The sequence below is a fragment of the Pelophylax lessonae genome, assembly GCF_965119305.1.
Source record: "Pelophylax lessonae genome assembly, chromosome: 1".
Taxonomy (NCBI): domain Eukaryota; kingdom Metazoa; phylum Chordata; class Amphibia; order Anura; family Ranidae; genus Pelophylax; species Pelophylax lessonae.
Window position 1 is genome coordinate 139,860,192 of NC_138768.1, and position 16,675 is coordinate 139,876,866.

General features: G+C 45.2%; 2 protein-coding genes across 3 annotated transcripts in view; one reads left to right on the forward strand and one right to left on the reverse strand.

Moving 5' to 3' along the window:
- Nucleotides 1-1,113, reverse strand: part of BDP1 (BDP1 general transcription factor IIIB subunit) — a 219,527-nt gene extending 218,414 nt beyond the window's left edge. Inside the window, exon 1 of the mRNA XM_082243266.1 lies at nt 838-1,113. Coding sequence (XP_082099392.1) covers nt 838-1,013 — 176 coding nt within the window. The 5' untranslated portion in view covers nt 1,014-1,113. The remainder of the gene's footprint in view (nt 1-837) is intronic.
- A 12,478-nt stretch (nt 1,114-13,591) lies between these two features.
- LOC309564881 (survival motor neuron protein-like) overlaps nt 13,592-16,675 on the forward strand; it is a 61,678-nt gene continuing 58,594 nt past the window's right edge. For both annotated transcript variants that reach the window (XM_082269567.1, XM_082269568.1), the window contains exon 1: nt 13,592-13,729. In XM_082269567.1, coding sequence (XP_082125693.1) covers nt 13,676-13,729 — 54 coding nt within the window. In that variant the 5' untranslated portion in view covers nt 13,592-13,675. The remainder of the gene's footprint in view (nt 13,730-16,675) is intronic.

Genomic DNA, 16,675 nt, shown 5'->3' on the forward strand with positions numbered 1-16,675 from the left:
GCAGTCAGCCCCATACAGGCAAAGTGACGTTGTACTACGTCGCTCGCCTACAAGCCTCTAGGGGGCGAGCATGCGCCACTGGAGGCGCGCTCCCGCCCCTGCTCGTTCCCTGACATGTCCGCGCTCCAATGTCCGCCGGTCCCCCGCGATCTCCCGATGCAAAAGGGAGAAAGGCAGGCAGCTAATGTAAACAAAGCCGCCTGTCATTCTCCCTGATATAACTGCAGAGATCATATGATCCTGCTATGTAGGATTCTATGTCTCTGTGGTTACATCACTAGCCACGCCCCTTTACAGTTAGAAGCACTCCCCTAGGGACACACTTAACCCCTTGATCACTAGTAAAGTTACCCCTTCCCTGCCAGTGTCATTTTTACAGTAACAGTGCATATTTATAGCATTGATTACTGTAGTAATGTCACTGGTACCCCAAAAAGTGCCAAAAATGTCAGTCAAGGGTCCGATCTGTCCGCAGCAATGTCGCAGTCCCGCAAAAAAAAAAAAAAAAAAAAAAACGCAGATCGCCGCCATTACTCGTTAAAGAAAAAACAATAAAAATTACAAAAATCTTTCCCTTAGTTAGTAAACGCGATAACTTATGCGCAATTGTCAGTTAAAGTCACGCAGTGCCGAATCGCAAAATAGGGCCTGGTCTTTGAGCAGCCAAATCCTCCAGGGCTTAAGTGATTATACAGAGATACAGAGACCTGGGGTTCTTCCTTCAGATTTCCAGCATGCTGGACTCTCATACTTCAGTCCGGAGAGATCAGATTCCATGCCTGTCAGGCCAGGCATGCTCCATGTAATGTGACCTGTAGTCCCCCCTCCTCCACTCACATGTCAGGGCTCCTCTCCGGCGGGCTCTCACCACCAATAGACTCCGGGCCTGCTGTCCCTTCCCCGGCCTGTACAGTCTCCTCCGGCTGGGAGCCTCCATCCCGGGCCCCGCTCCCCGCATTCCGGCCTCCCGGCCTCACATTGGGTTTAAAGCTGAGCCTCGCTCTCCGGATCATCGTGAGTCCGCCGGCTCTCCTCCCTTCCTCATCACCCGAAAACACACAGCCAGGGCTCAGCACACCAGCACAGCCCGGTCACGTGATCAGGGAGCGGACATGAACGGGAATAGATTGGTCTCACATTGACGTCATCTTGCCGCGACTGACACAACATCTGAGCATGTCCCTATGGCCTTTTACCCCCATGGAGTGCTATAGGTGTCATACGCCTGGCTGGGAGGTCTTCGCTCTTCTCACATGCTGCTATGGAAGGCTTACAGAGGAATTTAAACCATATGTCCAAATAGCTACAACTTTACTTTACCAGGAAAGCACATATCTCCTTACAAATCGCATGCCATATGTTTTATCTAGTCCTAAATATTTGTTTTCATCTTGGAAAGAGCAGCTAATGGTGTGTCTCATCAAGAATTCCTCCCACTGACACCAATGATAGGCCACCATTCCTCCCACTGACACCAATGATGGGGAACCATTCCTCCCACTGACACCAACAATGAGGCATTACTCCCCCCACTTACACCAATGATAGGCCACCATTCCTCCCATTGACACTAATGATGGAGAACCATTCCTCCCACTGACACCAACAATGAGGCATTACTCCCCCCACTTACACCAATGATGGGCCACCATTCCTTCCACTGACACCAACAATGAGGTGCTACTCCTCCTACTGACACCAGCAATGAGGCGCTATTCGTCCCACTGACACCAGCAATGAGGCATTACTCCCCCCCACTGACACCAACGATGGGCCACCATTCCTCCCACTGACACCAATGATAGGCCACCATTCCTCCCATTGACACTAATGATGGGGAACCATTCCTCCCACTGACACCAACAATGAGGCATTACTCCCCCACACTGACACCAACAATGAGGCGCTATTCCTCCCACTGACACCAACAATGAGGCATTACTCCCCCCACTTACACCAATGATGGGGCACCATTCTTACCACTGACATCAAGGATGGGCCACCATTCCTCCCACTGACACCAATGATGGGGTACCATTCCTCCCACTGACACCAACAATGAGGCGCTATTCCTCCCACTGACACCAACAATGAGGCGCTATTCCTCCCACTGACACCAACAATGAGGCGCTATTCCTCCCACTGACAGCAACAATGAGGCGCTATTCCTCCCACTTACACCAACAATGAGGCGCTATTCCTCCCACTGACACCAACAATGAGGCGCTACTCCTCCCACTGACACCAACAATGAGGCGCTACTCCTCCCACTGACAGCAACAATGAGGCGCTATTCATCCCATTGACACCAACAATGATTCGCTATTCCTCCCACTGACATCAATGATGGGCCACAATTTCTCCCACCGACACCAAGGATGGGGCACTACTCTTCACTCTGAGACCAATGATGGGCCACCATTCCCCCACTGACACCAACAATGGGGCACTATTCCTCCCACTGACACCAACAATGAGGCACTATTCCTCTTACTGACATCAATGATGGGCCACTACTCCTCCCACTGACACCAACAATGAGGCGCTATTCCTCCCACTGACACCAACAATGAGGCGCTATTCCTCTTATTGACATCAATGATGGACCACTACTCCTCCCACTGACACCAAGGATAAGGCGCTATTCCTCCCACTGACACCAACAATGAGGCGCTATTCCTACCACTGACCCCAACAATGAGGCACCATTCCTCCCACTGACACCAATGATGGGGCACTATTGCACCCATTAACACCAAAGACGGGGCACTATGCCTCCCACTGATACCAACAACAAGGCGCTATTCCTCCCGCTGACACTAATGATGATGCGCTATTCTTCCTACTGACAGCAATGATGGGCCACTACTTCTCCCACTGATACTAATTTTGAGGTGATATTCCTCCTACTGACACCAATGATGGGCCACTATTCCTCTCAATGACACCAATGATGGGCCACTATTCCTCTCAATGACACCAATGATGGGGCACTATTCCTCCCACTGACACCAAAGATGGGGCTCTATTCATTCTGCCAACACCAGTGATGGGGCACTAGTCATTCCACTGACACCAATGATGAGGCACTATTTATTCCACTGACACCAATGATCATGCACTTTTTTCTTCAATTTTTCACTGATACCAAAGATGGGGTATTATTCATTCTACTGACACCAATAATGGAGCACTTTTACTCCAATTGACACCAAAGATGAGTCACCATTTCTTCCACTTACACCAACAATTCCTCCCACTAACACCAAAGATGGACACTATTTCTCCCACTGCCTCCAATGATGAGGAATCATTTCTCTCACAGACACCAACAATGGTGAACCGGCTCTTTCTTTTAAAAGTTTGAAGACCCCTGATTTAATGTACTGTAAATGCCTAGCCTAGCCTTCGGTGACCAATGAATGGCGAAGAATTGTATATTGTTCTTTATTAATGCACATTCCAGCAACACTGTTCATATAGATTTATATTAACTTTGAGTAGAGGTCTACTTTAAGGTTATCCATAGGTTTAAGTGAAGGGAAATTTCCAGTGGGAGGAATAGTGCCCCATCATTGGTGTCAGTGGAAGAATAGTGCCCCATCATTGGTGTCAGTGGGAGCAATATTGCCCAATCTTTGCTATCAGTGGGAGTAATAGTGACCCACCATTGATGTTAGTGGGAAGAATAGTGACCCACCATTGATGTTAGTGGGAAGAATAGTGACCCACCATTGATGTCAGTGGGAAGAATAGTGACCCACCATTGATGTTAGTGGGAAGAATAGTGACCCACCATTGATGTCAGTGGGAAGAATAGTGACCCACCATTGATGTTAGTGGGAAGAATAGTGACCCACCATTGATGTTAGTGGGAACAATAGTGACCCACCATTGATGTCAGTGGGAGGAATAGTGACCCACCATTGATGTCTGTGGGAAGACTAGTGTCCCGTCATTGTTAGCAGCAGGAAGACTAGTGCCTCATTGTTAGTATCTGTGAGAGGAATAGTGCCACATTATTGGTATCAGTGGGGGGAATAGAGACTCATCCTTGGTGTAAGTGGGAAGACTAGTCATCCGTCATTGGTTTCAATGGGAGGAAACGTGCCCCACCTTTGATGTCAGTGGGAGGAATAGTGACCCATCGTTGGTATCAGTGGAAAGAACATTGGCCCATCAGTGGTACTGGTGTGATAAATCGTGACCTATTGTTGGTGTCAGCGGAAGAAATAGTGCCCCAACATTGGAACCAGTGAGAAAAATAGTACCCTATCTTCGGTTTCATTTGGAGGAAAAATGCCCCATCGTTGGTGTCAGTGGGAGTAATAGTGCCCCATCGTTGGTGTCAGTGGGAGTAATAGTGCCCCGTCGTTGGTGTCAGTGGAAGTAATAGTGTCCCATCGTTGGTGTCAGTGGGAGTAATAATGCCCCATTGTTGGTGTCAGTGGGAGGAATAGTGCCCCATCGTTGGTGTCAGTGGGAGTAATAGTGCCCCATCGTTGGTGTCAGTGGGAGTAATAGTGCCCCATCGTTGGTGTCAGTGGAAGTAATAGTGTCCCATCGTTGGTGTCAGTGGGAGTAATAATGCCCCATTGTTGGTGTCAGTGGGAGTAATAGTGCCCCATTGTTGGTGTCAGTGGGAGGAATAGTGCCCCATCGTTGGTGTCCGTGGGAGTAATAGTGCCCCATCGTTGGTGTCCGTGGGAGTAATAGTGCCCCATCGTTGGTGTCCGTGGGAGTAATAGTGCCCCATCGTTGGTGTCAGTGGGAGTAATAGTGCCCCATCGTTGGTGTCAGTGGAAGTAATAGTGCCCCATCGTTGGTGTCAGTGGGAGTAATAATGCCCCATTGTTGGTGTCAGTGGGAGTAATAGTGCCCCATTGTTGGTGTCAGTGGGAGGAATAGTGCCCCATCGTTGGTGTCAGTGGGAGTAATAGTGCCCCATCGTTGGTGTCCGTGGGAGTAATAGTGCCCCATCGTTGGTGTCAGTGGGAGTAATAGTGCCCCATCGTTGGTGTCAGTGGGAGTAATAGTGCCCCATCGTTGGTGTAAGTGGGAGTAATAGTGCCCTATCATTGGTATCAGTAGGAAGAAATGGTGCCTCATCATTGATATCATTATCCCACTTCCTGCTACTGCATCAAAGAGCAGTTCTTCATGGACTGAATGAAATCAGTTGATTCCCCCATCCATGCTCACAGCGGGAATGGGGGAATTTGCACTGCCAGATATTGTATTCGGAAAGCTGACACGGCTGTCTGAATACCTGAACAGTGATTGCATCTGATAGGATTCAGTCACTCCAAAAAATCAAGAGAAAATCCAGCACTTCCCAGATTTCCAGAGTAATAAAGAGATTGTAAACAATCTTGTAAAACAACCCATCCTATTTAAAATAAAAATGACAGGCAAAACATTTTGAATATATATAAAAAGAACATTATAAATACCTTTTTTCCCTTTACGTTAAGTAATCACATCCCCTCTGTTCTCAGCTGCATAAGAGCTGGGGGAGGAGAGGCAGCAGCACACTAAGCTTGCCAGTGAATGGGGGGGGGGGGGTTGTTGTCAGGACAAGTCTCATCATTGGAGGAGAGTACACAGAGTTCCCAGCACAGTTAGAGAGCTAACCACAATGTGTTCTCCTGCTTAGTGTGGTCAGTTTTTACTAGGAAAGCATAGGGACTTGCAGGAACACCAGTGATTTCACATAAAGGAAGCAATACAAAAGCGAACAGGATACTTTCTCATACAATTGCATGGTATAGTGGGCACATATCAGGAATATGAAGTGTTGGGGTAACAAACGCTTTAACTATTCAATAAACCTCTTCACCACCCAATATAGCCTCTGTAGTGTCTTTACTTCTCATTGGAAGATTATCTATGATTTCAGCACCTCCCTCTTTCCACTACAATAACAAACAGAGCAGATATTATATCACACGGTCTGTGTTTTATCAAGTCCAAAGTCAGCGCAGCCCTCTACCAGGAAATTCTAGAGCACTTCACGCTTCCCTCTGCTGACCAGCTTTATGGAGATGATGATTTCATTTTCCAGCAGGACTTGGCACCGCCCACACTGCTAAAAGTACCAAAACCTGGTTTAATGATCATGGTATCACTGTGCTTGATTGGCCAGCAAACCTGCCTGACCTAAACCCCATAGAGAATCTGTGGTGTATTGTCAAGAAAAAGATGAGACACCAGACCCAACAATGCAGATGAGCTGAAGGCCACTTCCATAACACCTCAACAGTACCACAGGCTGATCGCCTCCATGCCACTCTGCATTGATGCAGTAATTCATGCAAAAGGAGCCCCGACCAAGTACTGAGTGCATGCAATACTGTACATGGACATGCTTTTCAGTAAGCCAACATTTCTGTATTAAAAACCTTTTTTTTTTTTTTTTTTTTTTTTTTATTGGTCTTATGTAATATTCTAATTTTCTGAGATACTGAATTTTGGGTTTTCACTAGCTGTAAGCCATAATCATCAAATTAAAAGAAAGAAATGCTTGAAATATATCACGCTGCGTGTAACCCATCTATATAAAATATATGAGTTTCTGTTTTTTTTTATTAAATTACTGAAATAAATGAACTTTTTGATGATATTCAATTTTTTTGAAATGCATGGTTTTGCACACTGAAAATAGACAGAGAGCTAACACTACCTTACAGAAAAACTTCAATAAAATAGTCAGGGACTGCTTGGCAACCATTAACTATTGAGACAATGGTCCTCCCCTTCTCTGATCTTCAAAGGGCGCAGGGCCTGCCTGTTTGGATGTACTTTCGGTACCTCCAGTGACGCCATGCCATCCGAGCTCAGTTCCCTGAGGGTTTGACCCTGGAAATGGACCCGGTGGAAGAGCTGCTGGCACATGAGGTCTTGGCCAAGCCACTCTCCTCCCTCTACCTTACCCTACAGTGTACCCACTCTCCCCGAATGGATAGGCTATGGGATCTCCGGAAGGATGACCTTACGGACTTAGATAGAGAGGATTGGGAAATTTGCTTTGAGACTGGAACCAAGCTGATGATTTCCGCCAGAGACCGTTTGATCCAGACCAAGTTTTTGCATAGAATTTACTATACCCCTCAGGGGTTACATAGAATCTTCCCCCAGAGATCTCCGAACTGCCCGCGCTGCCTCGCCACGGTGGGGACTTTCTTTCATATGTTTTGGGAATGCCCAAAGGTGGCTCAAATTTGGTTACAAGTTTTTGATGTTATTAATCACAGGTTGGGAATGGCTCTCCCGATCTTGCCAGCTTTGGCCCTATTGGGTATTGCGGATGACGATCAGAGACCTAGACCCACCAAACTACTAATCAACTATTTGTTGTACTATGCTAAAAGAGAAATTATTCTGAAGTGGATTGCCCCTTCTCCCCCCTCGGTAGTCTCCTGGGAACACTCTATAGACGCTGTTCTGCCATTATATAAACTGACTTACTTGCTGAGAAACTGTCCTAAGAAATTTGACAGGGTATGGCAGCCTTGGCTGGCACCTATGGGTTAGTTGCGGGTGCCGGCCCTGTGATGGACTTGGTGTTCCCCAGCTAGAGAACAGAGGGAGGTTTGATAACTGTATGACATCCTATGTGGTATTATCGCTCTATGCTGTGCTGATTACTCGTTGATTGTACTTCCTGTCCTGTTGCTGTTATTTATCTTGTGAATGTGTCATTCCATTTTTTCAATAAAGGAACCGTTTGAATTGTAACTATTGAGACAATGAACACTTTGGTGAGAAGCATGTATTGTACAAGACAGTGTTTCCCCTACTTTAGCCTTTCAGCAAAAAATTCCCACTCCCTCCCACAAATCCCCCCTAAGTTAATACTCTTCCTCCCCAATCACACCTTCCAAAATAAATCCTTTTCCACCCCCAAATCTTCCCTCCCAGCCAGAGATGTATAGTAACTAAGTAGAACTACTTCACTACTGTACTTAAGTACCGAAAGGCGGTATCTGTACTTTCCTAGAGTAGAATTTTTTTCTCCTACTTCCACTTTTACTTCACTACATTTTTTCAATGATTTCAATACTTCTACTCCGATATTTTTTTTTTGTGCTGCATAGTTACTCGTTACTATTATAAAAATTACCACTGCCAGAACAGTAGATGGCAGGTTTCATGAAGCTCAAAACATGTGTATTATCAGCACATACGAAAATAAATTCTACTGTATGTATAAATAAAAGCTGCATTTGAAATGATAAAAAACAATATGATGTTCAAACTTTTGACTTCTTTCTTTAATAACTACATAACACAGTACTTGTACTTTTACTTTCAGTACTTGAGTAGCAATTTTTTTTCAAAACTACTGGTACTTTTACTTTCAGTACTTGAGTAGCAAAGCACTTGTACTTTTACTCAAGTATGGGTTTCTAGTACTTTATACAACTCTGCTCCCAGCACAACCCCCATTCCAGTACAAATCCTGCCCCACCCAATTCCCCTCTCCAAATTCCCCCAGTACAAATCCTCATTACCCCCTCAAATTCCTCTCCCACAAATCAACCTCCAAATTCCTCTTCCACAAATCAACCTCCAAATTCCTCTCCCCAGCAACAATTCTGTTCAAGCACAAATCTCCGCTGTAGCAAAAATCCTCCCCTCCCAGCCTAAATCCTTTCCCTACTTTTCGCACAAATCCACTTCCCCCAAATCTCCCCTCCCAGCACAACTCCTCATTCCTGTACAAATCCCTCCACCACTAACCCTCCTCCCCCCAAATCCCCTCATTGCACATATCATCTCCCTACTTCTAGCACAAATCTTACCCCCTCTTATCCCATCACAAACCTTTCTTTCCCTTCTTCAAATCCCCCCCCAGCACAAATCCTCCTTTACCTAGTCCCTTCTCCCAGCACAAAGCCTTTCCCAGCCACTGTGTTATCCCCTTCGCAGTCAATGTCTTCTTCCCCTTCCTGGTCGCTGTATTCTCCCTTCTTGCACAGACCTCAGATCAGCGTGGGTTCTGCACAGCGATGTCCATCCTCCCCAGCTCCTCCTCCTGCCCTGTGTATATGGCATCCTCAGAGCTGTAGAGGAGGTGGCTTCTGCAGTGTGTGAGTCCGCTCTGCACAGAGTTGTATAAAGTACTCGAAACCCATACTTGAGTAAAAGTACAAGTGCTCGATCAAAAAGTGACTTGAGTAGAAGTGGAAGTGCTCGATCAAAAAGTGACTTGAGTAGAAGTACTAGAGTATTCAACATTTTTTCTACTTAAGTATTGCAAGCAGTTTTTTTAAAAATTTTGCTACTCAAGTACTGAAAGTAAAAGTACCAGTAGTTTTGAAAAAAAATTGCTACTCAAGTACTGAAAGTAAAAGTACAAGTACTGTGTTATGTAGTTATTAAAGAAAGAAGTCAAAAGTTTGAACATCATATTGTTTTTTATCATTTCAAATGCAGCTTTTATTTATGCATACAGTAGCTTTTATTTTCGTATGCGCTGATAATACACATGTTTTGAGCTTCATGAAACCTGCTATCTACTGTTCTGGCAGTGGTAATTTTTATAATTGTAACGAGTAACTATGCAGCACAAAAAAAAATATCGGAGTAGAAGTATTGAAATCATTGAAAAAATGTAGTGAAGTAAAAGTAAGTAGGAGAAAAAATTCTACTCTAGGAAAGTACAGATACCGCCTTTCGGTACTTAAGTACAGTAGTGAAGTAGTTCTACTTAGTTACTATACATCTCTGGCTCTGCAGCATGTGAACAGGCAGTGGGCAGGGAGAGATGCTGGCTGCCATAGAGGGGGTGAGCGAGTGGGGCAGGAGATGCGGGGCAGGGGCACCAAGTGCCCATGCTAGCGTGTCCATTTTAAAAGGCTTAGTGGAGCTGAGTGCCGGATCTTGTTTAAATCAAATCCCGGGACGGTCAGAGCGAATCTGGGACAGTTGGGAGGTATGCCCGCCGTCAGCTCTCCCCGCTCTGTGACAGCAGGCTGGGGATCTCCCCCCACACAGCAGTGTCATTCATTCACAGTTTCCTGTGAAATAATTAGACTACAAGTACCATCAGTCTTTGCAGCTGACGGCTTGTAGTTCTCACTGAACTGCAAGGGTGTTGGTGAGCGTCCTTGTAGTTCAATGATTCTTCATGCCATTCAGTAACTGCCTACCCGTATCAGATTCAGACAGGGGTTGATTTACTAAACCTGGAGCACTCAGAATCTGGAGCAGCTGTGCATGGTAGCCAATCAGCTTCTAACTTCAGCTTGTTCAATTAAGCTTTGTCAATGAGCCTAGGTTCACACTGAGGCGGGTTTGAAATTGCCCGAGTTCAGCTAAACTTAAACTATTTCAAACCGGTATTTTCAAACCAACTGCAGGGGCGATTTCACATACATCTGTGCTGGTTCCTCCACAGATGTCTATTGAAATCGTTCCCCAAAGTCGCTAAAAGTAGTACAGAAACTACTTTTTGGAATCGGTGTGGCGCCGTAAAGCTGGCTTTGCACCAATTTGGACGGTGCCATTGCTGACGATAGGCTCTGATTTGACATGCGATTTGACATGTCAAATCGGCCCAATGTGCACGTGGGCTAAGAGCTGGAAACTGATTGGTTTCTATGCATAGCTGTACCAGGTTTTACATGCTTTAGTTTTAGTAAATCCCCCCCACAGTGTTCTAAGAGTCTGCAGGATGCTAGCATTGTACTTGAGATCTGCTGATCGCGGGTGCATTGCTTAACAGACTGCAATGTAAAAAAAAAAAAAATTAATTCACATTTTTTACTTGCAAAAAGATGTGCATTTATTTATTTTTATTTTTTTACAAAACAAGATAAGTAGTGCATTTGTTATACAACTATATAGATATAGAATAAAATAAGGGAAAAATGAGGAGGAAAGAGGGACAGAGGGACTTTGTTCCAAATCAGGGACAGTCCCTCTAAATCAGGGACAGTTGAGAGCTATGTCTAAACTGGTGACCTGCAGGGGCTTTAAAAGCATCAACTATTGGGTACTTTTGGGTTCTAAAGTCTGTTGCCATTTTACAGGTTTTAAGGCTTGACATGTTTGGTATCTTTTCACTTGATGCAACCTCATCTTTTATATGTTACCCCAAAAAAAAAAATGGTTAACACATTGCTGATGGGTACTCTAAAATTAACTTAAATGGTTCCAAAGCCTCAAGGTTTTTTTTACCTTAATGCATTTTATGTCCTCCTTTATGGGGCCAATGTGTTCTGGCCTCACTTTCTTACTACAGTGGGTACGGAAAGTATTCAGACCCCCTTAAATTTTTCACTCTTTGTTATATTGCAGCCATTTGCTAAAATCATTTAAGTTCATTCTTCTTCCTCATGAATGTACACATAGCACCCCATACTGACAGAAAAACACAGAATTGTTGACATTGTTGCAGATTTATTAAAAAAGAAAAACTGAAATATCACATGGTCCTAAGTATTCAGACCCTTTGCTCAGTATTTAGTAGAAGCCCCCTTTTGATCTAATACAGCCAGGAGTCTTTTTGGGAAAGATGCAACAAGTCTTTCACACCTGGATTTGGGGATCCTCTGCCATTCCTCCTTGCAGATCCTCTCCAGTTCTGTCAGGTTGGATGGTAAACGTTGGTGGACAGCCATTTTTAGGTCTCTCCAGAGATGCTCAATTGGGTTTAAGTCAGGGCTCTGGCTGAGCCATTCAAGAACAGTCACGGAGTTGTTGTGAAGCCACTCCTTCGTTATTTTAGCTGTGTGCTTAGGGTCATTGTCTTGTTGGAAGGTAAACCTTCGGCCCAGTCTGAGGTCCAGAGCACTCTGGAGAAGGTTTTTGTCCAGGATATCCCTGTACTTGGCCGCATTCATCTTTCCCTCGATTGCAACCAGTCGTCCTGTCCCTGCAGCTGAAAAACACCCCCACAGCATGATGCTGCCACCACCATGCTTCACTGTTGGGACTGTATTGGACAGGTGATGAGCAGTGCCTGGTTTTCTCCACACATATCGCTTAGAATTAAGGCCAAAAACTTCTATTTTGGTCTCATCAGACCAGAGAATCTTATTTCTCACCATCTTGGAGTCCTTCAGGTGTTTTTCAGCAAACTCCATGCGGGCTTTCATGTGTCTTACACTGAGGAGAGGCTTCCGTCGGGCCACTCTGCCATAAAGCCCCGACTGGTGGAGGGCTGCAGTGATTATATTATACTCCAGGAAAGTACAGATACCGCCTTTTGGTACTTAAGTACAGTAGTGAAGTAGTTCTACTTCGTTACTATACATCTCTGCCCACGAGCCTGTAGGGGGTGAGCGAGCGCCGCCAGCTGCACGCTCCCGCCCCCACTCGTTCCCTGGGGTGCCAGCACGTGTGACCGGCGGCTATGATGGCCGCCGGCCACTCGCAATCTCCCGTAGGAGACGGAGAAAGATAGACGGCTGATGTAAACACATCATTCTCCCTTAAGTGCCATCCTGCTATGTAGGATCGTATGTCTCTGTGATTACTTCACAAGCCACGCCCCTTGACAGTTAGAATCAGGCCCCTAGGGACACACTTAAACCCTTGTTAACCAATAAAGTTAATCCCTGCCAGTGTCATTTTTACAGTAACAATGCATATGTATAGCACTGATTACTGTAGTAATGTCACTGGTACCCCCAAAAGTGTCAAAAACGTCAGTCAGGGGTCCGATCTGTCCGCCACAATGTCGCAGTCCCGCAAAAAAAAAAACGCAGATCGCCGCCATTACTAGTAAAAAAAAAAAACAATAAAAATTACATCTTTCCCGTAGTTGGTAAACGCAATAACTTTTGCGCAAACCAATCAAAATACGCTTATTGCGGTTTTTTTTAACCAAAAATATGTAGCAGAAAACAAATTGGCCTAAAATGTTAAAAAATTTAAATTTTTACATTTTTTTATGAGAATTTCATATAAAAAAATTTGAAAAATATTGTTATTTTTTCTAAATTGTCGCTCTTTTTTTGTTTATAGCGCAAAAATAAAAAATCGCACAGGTAATCAAATACCACCAAAAAAAAGCTCTATTGTGGGAAAAAAGGACGTCAATTTCATTTGGGTAAAGCATCGCATGACAGCGCAATTGTCTGTTAAAGTCACGCAGTGCCGAATCGCAAAATAGGGCCCGGTCTTTGAGCAGCCAAATCCTCCGGGGCTTAAGTGGTTAAAGTAGCGTGGTTTGTCGCCATTCCACGAGCATGCACGATTTTCAAGCATGACATGTTAGGTATCTATTTACTCAGCGTAACATCATCTTTCACATTTGCTTTTGTAAGACCGCTGCGCAAATACCGTGTATTTTTTGCTAGAAAATTACTTGGAACCCCCAAACATTATAATATTTTTTTTTTTAGCAGAGACCTTAGAGAATAAAATATTGCAACGTCCACCATTTTATTCTCTAAGGTCTTTTCTACAAACAATATAATAATGTTTGGGGGTTCCAAGTAATTTTCTAGCAAAAAATACTGATTTTATCTTGTAGGCAGCAAATGTTTGAAAAAGGCCTGGTCTTCAAGTGGTTAAGCGGAGTAGAGAACAAGTGTATATCTGCCAGGGGGCGCTGTAGATTCATTACTCCCCCTCTGGCCGCCTGTGCAGCTCTATGGTAGTGAAGTAGTACGGATGCCTGTGCGGCTCAGGTGAAGACGTAGTGTGTGAGAGCGGCGTGCCTATGGCAGGTCTGGAGGAAAGCAGCGAGTTGCTGTTCAGGCGGGGAGCCGGACAGGTAGACATGTCTGTGTAATGGTTTGTTATAACTGTTATTCTCATAGGCTGTCATGGCGTCCTGAGTTCCCCAGGTGGAGGCCGGTCACCCTGCGGGGGTCATTACCTGGCGTCTTCCTGTACGCAGCCTCCAGACGGGGGCCTGGTGCCTCAGTGCTGCTGGGGAGCTGCAAGTCGCAGCCTCTGCCCAGGGAGCTTCTCTGTAGGCCGCCTGTCAGTGTGTGGCGGGTCCCAGGGATAGGCCCGGGTGGGGGAGTCAGACTTCTGTATCCATACATCCTGTATTTAGAGATCCTCATAAGATCACGTTTGTGTGTGTGATTAATGAGGAATTCCAGCTACATAAATACTACTACATAGTTACTCCAGCTTGGATCAATATCCGTGTATACACCGATCAGCCATGATTTTATGATCACTGACCGGTAAGGTAAAGAACATTGATTTTCTCACTACAATAGTATGTGGAATAAATCAGGAACAACATGATCACTTGTTGCCTAAAGTTGATGTGTTGAAAGCAGAATAACTGTGCACTGCAGTTTATGTGGCTGCGTAGCTGCAGACCGGTCAGGGTGCCCATGCTGTGTCCACAGAAAAAAGTGCCCACAATGGACATGGAGGATCACAACTGGAGCACGGGGCAATGGAAGAAGGTGGTTTGCTCTATCACATGACCTCAGGAAGAGATGTCACCAGGATGCGGTATGGGAAGAAGGCGAGATGGTGGCGGCAGTGTGATGCTTTGGGCAATGTTCTGCAGGGAAACCTTGGCTGCTCCTATTCATGTGGATGTTACTTGACAGATACCACCTACATAAACGTCGATGCTGACCAAGTACCCCCATCATAGAACCCGTATTCCCTGATGGCAGTAGCCTCTGTCAGCAGTAAAATGCATCCTTCTACACTGCAAAAAAGATTGGTTGGTTTGAGGGACTTAAAGAGGAAGTAAAGTCTTATTTTTTTTTTTTTTAAAGAGGTTGTAAACCTCAGAATTAAAAAAAAAAAAAAAAAAAAAAAAAAAAGACCAACACATAATGACCTAGTGTGCATCGCATACTAGCTCATTATGAAATGCTTACCTTAGAACAAAGCCCTGCAGTGCCGACTGCTCACCTCTCTCACGGGTGCCATTTTCGGTCCCCTACATCCGGGTTTGTGGCATCTGGCCATCTGATTGGCTGGAACCGCGATATCGTTACTCCCGCGCATGCGCGCAGGAGCCGACGTTCACTGCACAGGGCTCCGAAGGAACGGCCGTTCCTTCAGAGCGCATGCGCCAGTGATGTCACTGGCTGCATGCAAAGTAAATATCTCCTAAACGGTGCATGTTTAGGAGATGTTTACAGTACCTATAGGTAAGTCTTATCATAGGCTTACCTATAGGTACAAGTTGCAGAGGAGGGTTTACTTCCTCTTTAAATGCACCTAAAGGTAAGCCTATAACAAGGTTTACCTGTAGGTACTGTAAACATCTCCTAAACTTACACAGTTTAGGAGATATTCAGAATACATGCAGCCGATGACGTTGTCAGCGCATGGCTTCTGAAGGTCTGACCTACTGTTCTGGACCTTCAAAGTCCGTGCCATAAACGCATGTGTGCGGAAGTGATGTCATCCCCGCTCCGGCCACTCGGTGCAGGAGCCCACGAACCCTGAAGAAAGACGGGAAGATGTCAGCGGTTTGCAGGTGCCACTGGAGGGCTTTGTTCTAAGGTAAGTATTTCATAATGAGCTAGTGTGCGATGCATACTAGCTCATTATGCCTTTGTCTTACAGGTTTTTTTTTTTTCTGTGGTTTTACATCCTCTTTAATGAGTTTGAGGTGTTAAGAAAAATGCATTCTGCTATACTGCAAAAATGGCTCAAGAATGGTTTGAGGAACTTAATGAGTTTGAGGTGTGTGTTGATTTGGCCTCCAAACTCTCCAGATCTCAATCCAATTGAGCATCAATGGGATGTGCTGGGAAAAACAAGTCAGTTCCATGGAGGCCCCATCTTGCAACCTACATGCCTTAACCACGTGCTGACCGCGCTAAAGCCAAATGATGGCTCCAGTGCTGTCGTCAAGGTTCTGGGACGCTGTCATATGACGGCTTCCTGTGATCAGTGTCCTCTGGACACTGCTGATCACAGATTGAGGTAATGAGCCAATCAGCGGCTCTTTACTATGTAATCAGTGGAGTCCAATCACAGCTGATCACGGGAGGTAAACAGAAGCTGGTTATTGGCATTCCTTTCCTTACACTGACAGCGCGAGGAAGGGCGAAGAGAGCCAATAATCTGCTTGTGTTAAAGGGACATCTACACAGGGCACTGATCACATCATGTGCAGTTCTAATAGTGCTCATCATTCACCTATCAATGCAGCCTTTTAGTGCACACCAGTGAAAAGGTAAAATGATCTGTTTGCAGAATTCTATAACAAACTATGAAAGTTTTTTTTTTTTTTTTCCCTTCAAAATATTTGGTCTTCGTTTTAATCAGCAAAAAATGAAAAACCCAGTGGTGATTAAATGCCACCAAAAGAAAGCTCTATTTTTGTGGCAAAAAAAATGATAAAAGGTTTTTTTTGGATACAGTGTTGCATGACCGCGCAATTGTCATTCAGAGAGAAACAGCGCTGAAAGCTTAAAATTGGCCTGGGCAGGAAGGGGGTAAATGTACCCAGTAGGCAAGTGGTTAGAAGATCTGCTACTGATGGCTTGGTACCAGATACCACAGAATAACTTCAGAGGTCTAGTGGGGGCCATTCCTCGACAGGTCAGGGCTGGTTTGGCAGCAAAAGGGGGACCCACTCAATATTAGGTGTGTAGTAGGGATGCACCAAAATTTCGGCCACCGAAATTATTGGCCGAAAATGGGCCTATCCCATTTCGGCCGATAATGGGTTAACATTGCCGAAAATAATGGCCGCCGTGAGTAAGGAGGAGGGCGCAGGGCA